We start from the raw sequence: 15,449 nt of genomic DNA, 5'->3' as shown, positions 1-15,449 counted from the left end.
TAATCCAAGTTGCTTTCAAAATTTCATTTAAGTTTGAAGTTAAGGAAGCAACAGATTGTGTGTGATTTTTAACAGCTATCTCACCTCAGTTAGAATGCAAATGAGTGGGCATCACATTTTGGCTCAATTTTAAAGTCTCAAAACAGAAAACTTATATCAATTCCAATCTAGGTCTTTATCAGTAAATGTGTAAAATTCATTTTTTTCATCATTTAAAATCCCTCCTAGTTAAGTTCTGGACACAAAATGCATGACAAATACATGACAAATAGGGATAATTTATTATTTATCAAAAATTCATTAGAATATTTACAAAGCTTAAGTCATAAAAAACATGCACACACAGCTCTCTCTTTTCACATTTTTCTTCTTTAAGACTTTTTCTTTTTTCTTCCTCTTTTACTCTGTGATTTCTTTTTTCTGCCCTCAAATACAGGTTTGGCAGTCACCATGACTACGTTTCCCAGTTCTTCATCCTCACCACTTGAGCTACTGCACCCCTTTTTCTCGTTATGGTCTGCTGTCTCCATTGCAGAGACATTGTTCCTCTTTTTGCTCTTGCCTAAATCTCTGCTTTCCAATTCCTCTACTGAGGAGTCACTAGAAGTTTCTGAAAGATGCAAATTCCCAATAAAACCACCTCCATACAAATGTTCTTTTCTGGAATCTGAATGTTTTCTTCTCTTTCCGCTTTGGACTCCTGTTCCCACAGCTTGATGATTTGCACAGCCTGCCGTACCTTCCCCTTTCCTTTCCTCATGCTGTTTAAGTTCAACCTCCATAACAGCAGTGGCCTCCCGAATTTCATCGGCTTCTTCTTTTTCCTTTCTCTTCAGACAAGTCACAGCTCTGCGCAGTCTCTGACTTTTAATAGCTAGTTTTTCATGCTGTGCTAGTCTGAAGAATGAATCAATGCGAAGCTGAGTCTATCAAACATAAACAGAGAAACACCTTTGGATGTTTTTGTGATGGGAATTCAGTCGTTATCTCAGCTATACTATAAAGCATCCCAAATTAAAGCAGGACAAAGGACTAATGAAATTAATATGCATGGAAATAGATGTGCACAATAAGATGCATTATTATAGTAATACCTACACTTTATTATAAATTATGCAACAAGAACCTTTACGGAAACTAAATAATACGCAAACTCCAGTGAAATTTCATGAACATTGTGCTGCTGCTGATTAGACATATGTTGCTATTTTCAACCCTAATACAGACAATCTCTGTAGTGCTCTGAAGTATGTCCTTACAAACACATCCTTAGCTTCAAGCTGTTAAAACAACAGAATGTTTACTAAGCAAATGTTGTAAGTGCACTTTACATTTGCATATGCTAGTGCAACAAAATGCGGTCATTTGACTCAAGTTCATTTTAACACATGCTGCTACAGTATAAGGATTTAAGAGTAGAACTAGAAGTAGTCACACACAATGGGTCTGTGTTACTCAACCGCACCTAGGCTTCCTGTATAGACTAAGCTAGTCCTCGATATTCTCCCTAAAATTGTCTAAGAGAGACAGATGCTTCCAAAGGATGTTCCAGTCAACCCGAAAGTATATGGATTTAACTACGGGTTTTGGTACCTTTCACTCCTTTGAGAGACAGAGAGAACCTAGAACACTGGTTTAGACTACGTATCTATCTCGCTTATAGCAAAAGGAGAAAAGACACTGAGTTTAAGTGATTAGTTTTACAACTGACTTTCACAGTATCGCAGCATGCACCACTATTCACTTTTAAGTTTTATTAAAGTTGACAGAACATTTATTTGGAAATTAGAGTAATATTATTAATGGCCACTTGCTCAACGGTTCAGTCTGCACTCCTCTTCAAAGGATATGGATGGTACCAAACAGTCAGTCTCACTTCACCAAAATCTCAGGGGCATTTTTATGAATCATTTTTAGAGAGAGCACGCTTTCTTTTAAAAGTACTAAAGGTGCTTGAGGTACCTGTAGTTTTAGTTACATCCAGAACAAACAGCAACCTGGACTTGAGATAGGTGCTTGATAGATAACAACATTTGAAACCAACAAGTGAAATTATGTAGAGTGCCTCACAGCACACCCAAATCATACAGAAATGAAGTCTAGAGAAGTAAGTTTAAAGACTTTTAAAAATATATCCATATTAAGATAAAAAAAAAACCAAACAGGCCAAATCCCAGTTTCTGAGAAATGTATTTTAGACGAAAGCCTTGCTGTTCCTTTTAAAATGCTTCTCTTACAATTTTCTACTTACCCTTAAACTATACATAGTTCTATACTTTACCTGCTGCAAGTTCAGCTGTTTTATCACAGGCAAAAGGATTTCATCTATCTTTGTCCTGGTCCAGCCAAAGTGATCCTGACAGAATGTGCAGAAAGTTAAGGAACTTTACAAAATGGCTATTACTAGTATTTTGTAAACACATAAAATGAAAATTCCTTAAATAAACAATGTCTGGAGGAAAGTTACTCTACTTGAAAGCTTTTTCTACTACAAAACCAGAGCAAATACTCTTAAGTTATTACAGGTGACTTATGTGGACAGTTCCAGTATTACGCTATGTATCTTAATCACGCTGTCACATCTCCATTAGTTACAGAACTTTTCCCTCTAATATCAACATTTCCAAAAGCGTGTCTCAGTGAAGGCAGAACTCATTTGGCTATACAGTACTGCCATAAGACAAAATACCTATAAGTAAACCTTATTTTTACACTTGCACACACTGGAAGTTTCATTTACTGTTTAAAACACTATTAGCTCTGCGTGCATTGCCATCTACTTTTCAACAATTCACTGCAGCTCAAGCTGCAACAGATGCAAGAAACAGACATCATTGCAAGAAATGCAGTGAATAACTAGGGATAAAGCGCAGACTGAATCACCATTTCTGACTAGGTTTTAAAACTTACTTGTGAAAAATGGGAAACATATATCAGGAGTGTGCAAACAATCCCGCTCTAAGTATAGAAATAGGCACAGCATAGTTACAGAAATGTAACATCACAAGAAACTAGTTGGTCCAGCTACGAGACTCTCTTTGCATGCAAAGTGAAGCAGCCCACTCTCTCAGGAGGGCAGAGCAGCCCTGAATGCCACACACGCATGGCTGCATTCCTTTCCATTCCAGAGCTGGTATCATTGTAGGAGAGCGCATGCAGATGGGGCAGGGAGCCCCTCACACCAATGAGATGTTAAGAATTTGAGACTCCGTTACTGACCCGCTAACTAGCCTTATGAACTTTAATCTGAATACTGTTAGCTAACAAGTCCTGGCATATAGTAAAAGGATATTCTCTGATCTGGTCTACATCAGGCTTCCCCCAGGTGAACGAACCCCTGGTCTCATCCACCACAGGCTTCAGGTATGCTTCTGCCACTGCTGGATTTGGGAAACCTGAAGAAAGCTGCAGCTCCCGCAGTTTCTTCTTGACTTTGGTATCATGTGGATTAGGTCTCAATTTCTTATTCTTCTGAGCTTCATTCCACCACTCACTGAAAAACAGAGGAAAGTACTCATTTGCCTCCATAAAATATAATTTGGAAATCAAGAGCCACCATGCTAATTTCAATAGCCTTAGTCTCCCTACTTAGTACTCCCTCCTACTCATGCAGTTACTGCATGAGATGAGGTAGGAAATTTCCAAATAAAAAACGGCCAAAGGCATATATAATCTGAAAGTAGAAAAGACAAAACATACACAGTAAATGCAGCCATTGTAAGCCACAGTAGCAAACATCACCTGGATTCCCCATAAGCTGCTAAACAGAAGGCCCTAAATTCAGCCTCAGTTGGGGAGGATGTTCCACACATAATGATCATTTTTGGAGGTTTTTTGGTATGCAAGGGAAAAAAAGAAAAAAAGAAAAAAAAAAAGACTTCTAACCATCCTTGCCATTGCCAACTGGCTTGGCCCTCTTCAAATCTTGTTCTTCCCCACAGCCTACCTGTCTGTCTCTTTCCAGGTCATCCATTCCTCACTCATCAAGTCTCTTTTCTCTACGAGCAAGCTACAGCACCTTCTCACAAACTCAGGGAGAATAAACCTCCACTCCTCTATGGATCCAGCTCTGCAATGAACTCAGAGGCAGTCGCACAGTTCTACAGCTGTTCTATTGTCTTCATTAGTCTCACTGTAAGTGCTGTATCAACATGTCACCTTATTTACCTGCCATTTCAAATAGCGATATAATGGAGTCACATATTTTACGGTTAACTTAGTCTCCTTAATGATGGTCATATGTTTTGTTGCATGCTTAAGCAGCAGAAAAGTATATTCACTAATATTCATATTATGGAGAGACAAAAAAGCGAAATACGATGAAGCATACGCAAATTTTACGAGGGGTTCCAAGCCGTGCCCAGGAAATTCATTTAAAATCTCCATCGCTGTTACAAAGCCAACATTTGGGATGCCCTCAGTGTAGTCACTTCCAAGCAAGTATGCCAAATTAATTAGCTTGCTTCGATCCAACCCTGTAAAAGAAGGTGCGTAAACCAAATAAAACCAGTGGATTCCGCATCTGTTCTCTTACAAATTAAAAATGATATATTATCTGAAAGGCAAAAAACAAAAGGAACACTAAGGCATTAACTCTGTAAAATTACATTTAATTCAACATCAGAATTTGCTAAATTATATTCTGGAGCAGTGTCAATATGCTGCTGCTAGCTCAAGCACCAATAGTGGCGCTAACTTGGAAAATACATCGTGCCAAAATTAAAATGTTAAAATGTAAAGACCATTGGGAAATTCTGGGTTTCTAAGAGCTAAGAGATATCATTTTACATACAGTTACTGTCCTGTTCTCATCTAATGCTGACTTGAGTTTAATAACCCCCGAATAAGAAATAAAAACACTCAGTTTTAATTGCAGTCCATAATATCAATGCGTCTGCTCCTTGAAAGTGTTCCCAAACTGGAAGCCTTTTGCTCTGTGCTAGTGTGGTTACTAAGTAGACCAAAAGAGCCTGTGAAACAACCAGAAAGAAGGAAGAACTCAGCTGACCAGTTCTACTTGGTACGCTATAAGATCTGAGGCAACCAGACTGGTTTTTAGTAACTAGCTTCAGGAGTTTAGATTTTTAAAAAAAAAAAAAAAAAAAAAAATTTCCATGAAGGAAAGGAGGGATGTGTGTCTAAGCACACAAAGCAAGACCATCAGCATGCTAGTCAGGATATCCATCAACTGTCAAGAAAGAAGAATTATGCAACGCATGGAAAAGGAGTAGAAGTACAAGACTGCGGAGGAATGTGACATGAAGACCAATGGTGACTATTTTTCCCCAATAAACAAATAAATGCTCTGGTTTAGTACATTAATAACAGCTAAAAATCACACACATGCTTTTACATCAATCCTTTCCAAGCAAGCTACAGTAGCATGCCTAAGTACTTATACCTAAGTAGCTATAAGTAGGGGGGAAAAAAAAAATGTTTCATTCAATTTGCTGGGAGAAGAAGCCAAACACATTTTTCACCACGTAAAAATGTTGTGAAATTTTACATGCTGAAAACATTAAAATATTATTTCAAAGTCTATAGCCTCTCTCAATTTTGAAAACGTCAAAACTGATTTTAAAAGAGTTCTCCTTAAACAAGGCACATGAAAAAGTTAAAACTGGCTCATATTTTCCATAACACACCATGGGACATTGAAGTTTAGTAGTTCAACATAATTAGCAACAATTTGATTAGACTGGTACAAGAGCAATCTGAAAGAAGAAAAAAGCTGTCAGTATTAACTAAATGAAAAACCTTTTACAGACCATATGTATGTGCAGATCCTCTTCTAATACGTTATGTGTCATACAATATGATGACCATCATATTGGTCATTATGGCCAAAATTAACTTCCATTTCCAGAAGACTATACATCCGATGACATCAGAATATAATTTTCCCACCATGTCAGAAAAGTCATGCTGACATTTACCCAGAAACTGGTACCACAGTTCACACCTCCAGCCTTGATGATCATCACACTAACTCAGTGTATTAAATGCGGGTGTCTGCAAATTCAGGGGGGTCATCTGGCAGTAAACACAGCAACCCAACTGAATGTCTTTAGAGACTCTCCAAAGAACAGGCATTGCAATAACAGATACGCAAAATTCTGCGGAAAACACAACTTCAGAAAAATACATGGCAGCGGTGTCTTATTACAGACCGTATTTAACAAATCAATACCTGAGGCTTACCTAGCTGGTTTTGAAAATCAACATACTGATAATATTCCACATATTTGTTTTGACTGAAGAAATTTTTATAAACATGTCGTGCACCAAATAACCAAACATCACTATCATCTGTGATTGTCCCAGAGGTCTGATCAGTAAGGTCCAGTATAGCACACTGTGCCTCTGCCTCCATCGGAGCTTCGATATATGGAATGCCAAACAGACGGAGAAGCTCCTGTAGGATGGAGAGAAAACAGTTAATGTTTCATCTGTTAGCTTTTATCTTTTAATCCCTAGGGGAAAATCACAATTTACCTAACACCCAGATTACATCAATTCCATACTGCTGAATGTAACTTCCTACTATTTTTTTTTTGTTCAATTTGCACCTTTCACAGCAACAGGCAAAGATCAAACTGGCCCAACCTTAAAAAGTTGGTGCTTAAGAAAATGTTGATTCATTCATCATTTTATTATTATTTTATAACATTAACAGTTATTTAAAATTGTTGGAATTCAAGATTATCTCAATACTTTCAATATTTTAAATCAAGCAGACTAAAGAAAACAAGCTCCTAAGAAGAAAAGAGGTGACTTATAATTAAGGAAAATTACTAACAGCTTTTGAGAAAATGTTTGACTGGGGTGGAGGGGGGCACCACATCATGCTATATCAAATCAAAATGATTCAACAAATACTACCTGGCTTTCCAAGAACATCTGTCCTGTTACAGAGGCAGCAACACGTTCCTGCTGCTGTTTTTGAGCCTGAAGCACATTCTGCTCAGCAGAAAGGTCATTTTCTAATTCTTCTAGTTCTTCCTGAAAAAATAAAACAAGATTTTCATTATTTCAACAATTCAGGTATACTTAGTTAAGCAAAGCACTAATTCTCCAACTATAATTATTCTAGTAGTATATGCTCTTTTAGTTCACACTTGGAAGTTGTCATAGCTTCTCTAATGGAGCAAATTATAAGACCAGACATAGGTCTATTCACCAGAGTGCTAAAACCTTAAAAGTTTCCCTGATTTCAGAGAAATTATGGTTAACCATCATCTTTAAAGAAAAATCAGTTCCCACAGAATTAGATACATATATGAGAAAGCAATGAACCAGTAAGAAGCTGTCCAATACCTCTCCTTAAAAACTGTTTGGGGACAGAGCACTTCATTACTAGCTCAAAACAAATAATGAGGAGTTACCAAACTGACGTCTTGCCACTCATCCACTGCATCTTTACCATCATCTTCTCTTTCAACATTCTGATCGTTTGCCATCTGCTCTTCCTCAGACTCCTTCAGCAACTCCTGTGTGACAATATCATGTCTGTCTGTCTCCATTTCTGGAAGTGCTCCTTCATCACTCAGTTTTTCATCATATTTAGTAGGAAACTCAGCCTTATTACTGATTTCAGTATCCACCTCAATAAAGCTTCCTATTAAAGGAAAATTAAGATTTCAACTTCCTGCTGCTTGTTTAAAAATAAGTATTTGTACACATCATTAAGCTGGGCAGTGATTTTTTTTCCTATATGCAGTAAATAGATACAAGGATTGTGAAATTACAGAAACCCAAGTGGTTAACCATTCATACACCATTTAAGTTCAACACACACAACAGCATGCCTTCCTGACTCTCTGTATTGTATACTCAGGTTTAAATGATAAAACATAACACCAAGGGGAAAAACATAGCTCAGATTTTCTTCCCACCTCCTACATACGTAAGAATAGATGTATTTTAAAGCATTTCTTACTAGGAGAAAAGGTTAACTTCAACTGACTACAAATACAATAAAGTCCTATTTTCTTATCTTTTTACACAATTAAAAAGCACATACCATCAGAATCACTGTCTTCAGACTGTGATATCCCTTCTCTTTCCTCCTCAGGACCTTTTGCTTCTGGAAAAAATGTAGTATCCTTTTGTACTTCAGATACATTCTCTTCTGTTCGCGAAATTGCCTCGTCCGTATTTTCAGAAATTTTCAAGTTTTCCTCATTTTTAGAAAGGTCTGTTGTTTCAGCATGACTCAACGCCCCTATACTAGTTTGTACAGGGGAACAGCTTGGCTTCTGCATGTACAAGTTTATATCCTTATCTCCCAAAGAATTTAAGTCCATTTTGGAACCATTTTCTTCTTTGTCTACATCTTCTTTGCCTTTTCTAGTATCGTCCATACAAGAATAATTTTCAGCTCTGGATATACTGGTGTCCTTGGGTGTGATATGATTTTTTTCCAACTCCTGACTCTTTTGTTCAAATTCAGTGTCTTGCACAATCACTTGGTTTGATGAATGAATTGTAAATGTAGGTATTTTTTTTCCCTCTTTAAGTTCAGGAATCTGATCTTCCTCATCTGAGCTACTAAGCAGAAAATCCTTCCCTTCTGGTAGCACTCCATCAGTTCTAACAGCAACAACTTCCTCCCTTTTATCATCATCACTCAGAGCCTCATGAATTGCCTGTAGTGTTCTTGGAGACACACTGCCTTCCTCTGTTACAGACTGGTCCACGTTCAATCGTCCTGTATCTTCTCCCAGTTCTTCTTCCGAGCTGCTTTCTACCATAGCTGCCTGGATAGCAAGCAAAGTCCGAGGAGAAGGTGGTGCTGTCACCACATGGTCATCTTTCTCTGTCTGCAACTTGTCAGATGCAACTAGCTTTGCATTAGCAGGAGATTCATTGATTTTATTCGATTTAGTAAATTCAAGCATTTTTGATGAGGGTCCTGCAGTAGTTTCCAAGTCTCTACCTGTAGCTTCTTTTGCTTGAATACCTGAAAGAAAGTTTTTTGTTGATTTTTTTTTTTTTTTTAGTAAAAAACTGCTTTATACTAACATTCCATTCTACATAATGAACATCATTGTATAGAGATTAATAAACCAGTTTTCTACACGTTTACAGATCACAGTTAATTGTGCTTAACAGGAATGCACATTTCATACAAAGTATCGGCTACATGCACCTGTAAACAATATTCAGCTTTTTCTTAAAACTGACAGCTGCACACACCAAACAAGAGGTTTTACAAAATTAACGACCTGACATACCCTTTATTAGGATATAGTGAGAAGTGTCTTCAGAGACTACCCTCCTAGATTCCACTTCTTTCACAAAACCACCTTCATTTTCATATTGTGTTTGGATTTCACCCGAGTGCTGTTGATTCAGTTCTTTTTGTACGTTTTCTATGCACCGATTGAGGTTGCTTTTCTTAAGCAAACCCCTAAGCTGGTACTGGGAAAAGTCATTGGACTCCTTAAAAAAACAAAACAAAACAAAAAACCAACCAAGTCAATTTAAATAAAATCCCACTAGCTGCACCGTTTAAGCAAGTTCATTTACCACGCTCTGGAGAGCCTTTTAAGAGTTTCCTTTAAGCAGGAAACATTTGTCTCTTACTGACTGCTGCACTCCCAAGTAACAGCAACACCAGCCCAGTAACACACGACAATTCTAAAAGGTACCATTAAGTAGTTCTGAATGCTGGCTAAACACAACGCAATCTCAGTGATGTGACCAACAAAACTTAGCTGGCTAATGGAGCTGGTCCCCATCTTAAAAACAATGCAATTATAAACAGAACCCACATGTGGATGGTTTTAAGATGATGGTTCTTAGCTTACACGTGGGCACAAGCTACCATTTGATCTGACATCTATTGTACTTTTAAAATCTAACTGTGCTCTGAAAAGCTATTGTAGAAGTGGCACTAAAGGATTCCCCATTTCTCTCTGAATGGTTTCAGTAACACGTCTGCCTAAGTTACAAAAGCCTCTTCCCAGCTGCCAGCTCCCCTAACAACCCAAGGGTTTGGAATTCAGGCTGCGTTCATTCTGCTGGTTTATCCACACCAGCAGTGTGTTCTCGCAATTGAAATTTTGGGCATAATGGTGATGAGCATGAGACACAGCATGATTTTTTTCATTCTTGCCAAACTGAATTAGCTCTGCCAATTTTAGTGGAAATCAAGAGATAGGACTCTGAAGAGACACACAGGAAGGCTCTGTTACGAGTCATTATCTCATTGGTTCCTTTTCCCCTCAACGTAACATCTCCTATTAAATAGGACGGGGGGTAAAGCTCTCCAGATGTGATACTCTTATGCAATCTTCATCTGCATTAATGGCAATAGCTCCATTCTGATGGCTTGAAAACTATTTTAAATGTTACCTCTGGCATTGCTTCAAATAATGTTCTTTTTCGCTTTGTAAATTCTTTCATATCAGTCAAAATCTCATGTTTTATTTCTGGAGGCAGCTTGTTGAAATCTTCTGATTCAATATCTACAGAATGAGGATTTTCACATAACTCTTCCTATAAAAATGGAAAACAACATAAACATCTATTTTATATTATAGCACAGCAAAACCAATAAAATATTTAAAGCATCATTCCAAACAACAAAAAAACACCACAAAATCTTTGTTGCTACTTCCTATACTGTGAAAAAAACAGTTAAGAAAAAAGGTAACTACTACCTAATAAAATAATGTAAAGTACGTCATTATTGATGTACACTACACAGAGAAACTTGGTGTTATTCTTTTTACAAAAAGATATTTAGCATAAACCACAGAAGCAGGTACTATAGCCTTGGCTAGTTTGATTTTATCCTTCCAAAGAGGCTCTCTTCTTGCGAGAACTACTTCAAAGATAAACAGTATTTCCAAAAGTTTTTTCTTTTTCACTTTGATGAAAGCAGAGATAATTTTATTATTCATTATGCCTTCTTCTTAGGTTATATATTTCTTTTCTCCTCTTCCCATGAGATCAGCACATCAGAGGGAATACAGAATTTATCTGTGAAAACTCAAGGACCAAAGTGCTTCAACATCAATTCATATTTGGAAAAGCATGGGAATTTTGTTAAATATGCTGTCTTACATGTGCATACACATGTGCACAAATGCATACATTTCACTTATATCATTACAAAAACCAATTTATTTTCCACAGGTGCAGAGAAGGTAGTCAAAAGAAAAAAAAAAAAAAAAAAAAAAAGGCAGAAATTCCTATTCTGCTGTATTCTCCTGGAGAAAATTACATTTGTATTTCCTCATTAGTAGGAATTCATAGAGTACTGACAATTAACTAGTTTGCTTGATAAGTCATACGATAGTAAGACCTGTACCTCCAAACACTTTTTTTTTTTTAACCTTTTTATTTGCCTTTTAAGCATAGCACACAAATGAGAGGATTGTTCACAGTAACAGGGCAATTAGGACGCACTTACCTGCAACATCTTTTTTTGGCTCATTCTCACTTCCCATTCTTTTTCATCTTCCTCCTCCGAACTAAAAACCACAAAGAGAAAAAAAGATGTAGATATTTACCTAGGAAAATAAAGTTCCTATTTTAAGCAAAAGGACATTAGTCACTGATAAGTACAAAAATTCCCACACAATTTCAAAGTACACACACAAACGCACATACACACACATACAAATACGTACACAAGTCAAAAAGATCTGAACAAAAAGCGAGAAGGCAAACTTATATCAGTTAAAACTAGACTGAGACAACTGTTGCTGTTTAAATCATTACCTGATTCTTATTTGGTCAGCATTTAGAGTATATAAAAATATATACAAGATGTGCAAAGAGTAATCTAAAGGATAGTTTCACATTCCCACTTAGTGTAATTTAAGATGATGTCACAAGTTTGGCAGTTACATACACAGCCTACTTCTGCTGAACACATCTACACTACTGAATGAGGGGACGCAAACCGGAATCAAGCTGCCACACACCAACTATCCAAGATGGAACAATCAGTTCCATTCAGTCGTATAGATATGGCCACAGAGACTGAGGCAGCACTTTCATCCTTAAACATGAATCCAGCGTAGAAATTTCATCTGTGGGCCGAAAACTTCTTCTGTTACTTTCCCAGAAATAACTAGAAGGCTTCTGTATCCAGACCTATAAACCAAACTCTCCAAAACCAAACTGAAATAAAATATAAATTAAAGAAATACATTTTATGTATCATAAGAGTCTCATGGGTCAAAGGCCTTTCAGGAGCATCAAAAAAACGTGGTTTATACTTTTATCTGAGTTTATTATAGCCATTTAAGCTATTTTCCTTAATTCTACCTACCTGTTCTTCTCTTCGTCCTCTAAAGAAGGCAATACATACATATCATCAATTTCTTCTCTTCGAACTTGTGTAATACTGGGCAAAACTTCATTGCTTAGAGAAAGAAAAAAAAGAAAGTAATTAATAGCTACGTAAAAACTTGCCTGCCACTTATAAACAAGGGGGAAATAATTTTTATTCTTGCCTTCTGCCTTTAAGAGCAGTTTTGATAACTTGTCTCTTCAAAAATGTTTTCAAGAGTTTCTCCGTAGTTTTCCTGGAATCACTGATGGCAACTTCCTTTCTTTGTCTTCGCTTAGCCTGTGAAAATAAGATTAACACCAATGAGATTTTGCTGGATGCTGAAGATACACATCCAGTGAATTACTGTTATAATTCCCTGTGCTGAGTCTATGAGCAACTCCTAACTCATCCTACATCCATAGGGACAGAGCCTTCAGATCCTCTAAATCTCTCTCTGTCAGTTTCCTCTGTGGGACTCAGGAAAAGTTTTCAGCTTCTGGGTACAAATGCTTGAAAGAGTTGTGTGCAGGTCCATTCTAGAGCAAGGCTCAGGCTTATGCAATCATCTACCTCTGCAACCTGGTTTCTACACAAATCAAACCTGAATATATCAAAAGGGAGATGCTGCATGTTCAAACAGCTAATCAAGACTGGGACTGCAAAGAACACCTGCACAGCAGTGCGCTTCAAGCACATCCTCATGGCTCAGAAGCGTAAGCAGAAGAAGGAAATTGAAAATGGCTACTTAGTATCAGCAGATGTACATCCTATTTTGCATTACAATGACTCAGCAAAGGTACTTACCAAGGTCTGTCTCTTCAGAAGCGGTGCCTCTCCATCAAAAACAAAGACAGGTCGAATTCGGAAAAAAAGTAACTTGCAAAGTCGATGAAACAGAGTGAGAAGGTGAGCATTTTGTATGGAATTACCACCACGATCTCTGGCTCCCTTTATTGCTTGGTTCAACCAAATACTGATATCTTAAAGAACCGTTAAGAGGAAAAAATGTGCTATCTTACACATATGCCATGTTAATAGTTTTCTATAAAGTGCACATTTGACTGAGTGGCTTTTGCCCACTGTTCCAGGCTTGGCCTATTGAAACCAAGATTATCTAAATACTTGTGAACTTCAGAGAAGAATAAATTCTTGCCCTTATTGCCCTGGACAAAAAGCAGAGTTGAAACAACTGTGCAGCAAGTAGTACCTCCCCAGTTATTTTTACAAATAAATGAAGAGTAACTTCTTTCCACATCCTTCTAGTCTTTAACCAAGTATATATGATAGGAAAGTTGATGCAAAAGTATTTAAAACATTTTCACCTTACAGGCCTACTAAGAGCAGTGCATTTATTTATAAAGCACAAAATCCTATAGCCCAACACTTGTGTAAGGAATCTATTAGTCTCTTTTTTAAAACAAAAAAAAAAAGCTTAGCATTCCACATACTATAAAGCACAAAATCTACTTATCAAAGTATTGTCATGATTTAAAATATATTAAAAAAAAAGAAAGCTAAACAGAATAGATAACGTAGAAATAACTGAAACAGTTAAAATAATCTCCCTCACAAATTTGGTTCCTCAGCTTTACTTTGAAAGGATACCAACAGCAAGAATTTTTCCTTCCAGCGTCTCTGGGTTTATAGGTCTCCCAGCGCATTCAAGCAGTTTCCAAAGTCCTTGAACTCCCATTGTCCTTTCTCAGCTACTTTGAGAGAAGAATCTATGAGGAACAGAAGAAGGAAGAGCCCAACGATCATACGACCCACGTATGCTTTATTAATGAGGACGCACTATCGCTGCGCACCGAAACGAGGAGGCGGGCTGGGCTGGGCAGGGCAGGGGAGGGGGCCCCGCCGCCCCGGCAGCCGCTCGGGCCGGCTCCGGGCGGTTCCCTCACCTTTCGGTACGTGAAAAGCCTTGAGAAGAACCCGGTCAAGCGCAACGTTACAGCTGCTCGCCGGGCAGCCGGCCGGCCATCAGACATCTCTTCCCCGCAGGGACCGCCACGCTCCCAGACACCCGCCCTCCGCCCCGGGGACAGGCTGAGGCGCTCCGCGGGGCCGCGCCGAGCGGGGCAGGCACGGGGGACCCGGCCCGAGGGAGGGCAGGGGGAGGCGGCGGCGTCCGCGGGAGCGGGGCTCACCTGCGGCGGCGGCGGGCGGGGAGCGCAGCGCAGCGGGGCGGGCGGTACCAGCCGCCTCAGCCCGAGGAACCTCTCGCAGCCCCGCGCCCGCCCCGCGGCCTCCCCGCGCAGCGCGCGCATGCGCCCTCCCTCGCGCTGCCCCGCTGCCCGCCGGGAAGCGCAGTTCGCGGGGCCGCGGGTCCCGCTCGCCCCTCGCAGGCCGCGGCTGCAGCTGCCATGGGCGTGCGGGTCCCTCTGCCCTCTCCGAGGGACCCCCGCGGCCGCGGCCGCCCGTGGGACACCTCAGGCGGAGGGGCCGCAGCGGCGCGCTGTCGCCTGAGGCGGGCGGGCCACAGCGAGCAGGCCGGCAGCTGCCCGCCGGGTCCTGGCCTGCCCGGAGGTGAGGTACGAACACAACGTCGCAAAACCAAAAAAGCGCCACAATTTTTTTTTTTTTTTTTTTTTTTTTGTCAGCAGCCGCGTAGACACCTCCGTGGCTTCTCGGAACACGAGCCAGAAGGGTGCCGAGCGGCCCGGGTAGCGAAGCACGACCGCCGCTGCTCCGCTCCCAGCGCCCCGCCTCTCCCACCGGGGAGTCCCGAGGGCGGGCTGCGGGCAGCCTTTGCTACATCCCCGAGGACACACATCTTCCTTCTTCTGCTAGTGCTGGGAGAATTGAAGATGCCACCTACTTTATGAGGAAGTGTGACAGTCTCCAAAGCAAGAGCAAAACAAAGTGACTAAAAACGAAGTCCATCACAACGCGCCTATTTAAGAAGAGCAGCAGGCTGCTGTCAGAGGTGACTTCCCCTTCCTCAGTGCAACTCAGCTCAAGTATTCTAAGGAGATTCCAGTCCTCAGCCCAAATCCGGGTTGCAAAAATAAAAGTCTGAAAATAGTTCATCTGGAAAATATCTACATTTTCAAAACCCATGGGTTTTGTTCAGTCATCAGCCTGCAGAATTTGGCAAGTTAAATATTAGGGGTTAAGTCACAGAGGCTGGACAGGCTTACGAGCAAAGAGAATCATA

At 39.6% G+C, this 15,449-nt stretch overlaps 1 protein-coding gene across 3 annotated transcripts; it reads right to left on the bottom strand.

Annotated features, from left to right (window-relative positions):
- Positions 1–332: 332 nt before the first annotated feature.
- On the bottom strand, positions 333–14,516 carry ERCC5 (ERCC excision repair 5, endonuclease). 3 transcript variants are annotated; one of them, XM_082305083.1, is made up of 16 exons: positions 14,440–14,516; positions 13,898–14,016; positions 13,097–13,272; positions 12,474–12,589; positions 12,290–12,382; positions 11,423–11,483; positions 10,360–10,503; positions 9,237–9,444; positions 8,024–8,962; positions 7,386–7,618; positions 6,883–7,002; positions 6,202–6,415; positions 4,331–4,475; positions 3,293–3,493; positions 2,282–2,366; positions 333–926 (listed from the first exon to the last, which is right to left on the bottom strand). In XM_082305083.1, exons 2-16 carry the CDS (start codon positions 13,983–13,985, stop codon positions 372–374), a joined length of 3,378 nt encoding a protein of 1,125 aa, XP_082161209.1. In that variant the 5' UTR covers positions 13,986–14,016; positions 14,440–14,516; the 3' UTR covers positions 333–371. The 3 variants fall into 3 exon arrangements, with proteins under 3 accessions (XP_082161209.1, XP_082161208.1, XP_082161210.1); XM_082305082.1 differs by lacking the exon at positions 14,440–14,516 and adding an exon at positions 14,194–14,378; XM_082305084.1 differs by lacking the exons at positions 12,474–12,589; positions 13,898–14,016; positions 14,440–14,516 and having other exon boundaries at positions 13,097–13,161.
- Between the last annotated feature and the right edge of the window lie 933 nt (positions 14,517–15,449).

This window comes from Platalea leucorodia, assembly GCF_965183815.1.
Source record: "Platalea leucorodia genome assembly, chromosome: 2".
In the NCBI taxonomy this organism is placed as follows: Eukaryota; Metazoa; Chordata; class Aves; order Pelecaniformes; family Threskiornithidae; genus Platalea; species Platalea leucorodia.
Note: the sequence above shows the minus strand (reverse complement) of the source record. Positions and strands in the feature narration are given on the sequence as shown.

Bases quoted from the DNA above. Each gene is read 5' to 3' on its own strand.
- ERCC5 (XM_082305083.1), bottom strand. From the start codon at position 13,985: ATGGGAGTTCAAGGACTTTGGAAACTGCTTGAATGCGCTGGGAGACCT. The intron at 10,504-11,422 runs GTAAGTGCGTCC...CCATTTTTATAG, and splicing joins GCCAAAAAAAGATGTTGCAG to GAAGAGTTATGTGAAAATCC. The intron at 7,003-7,385 runs GTAACTCCTCAT...TTATTTTTTCAG, and splicing joins AGTGGCAAGACGTCAGTTTG to GAAGAACTAGAAGAATTAGA.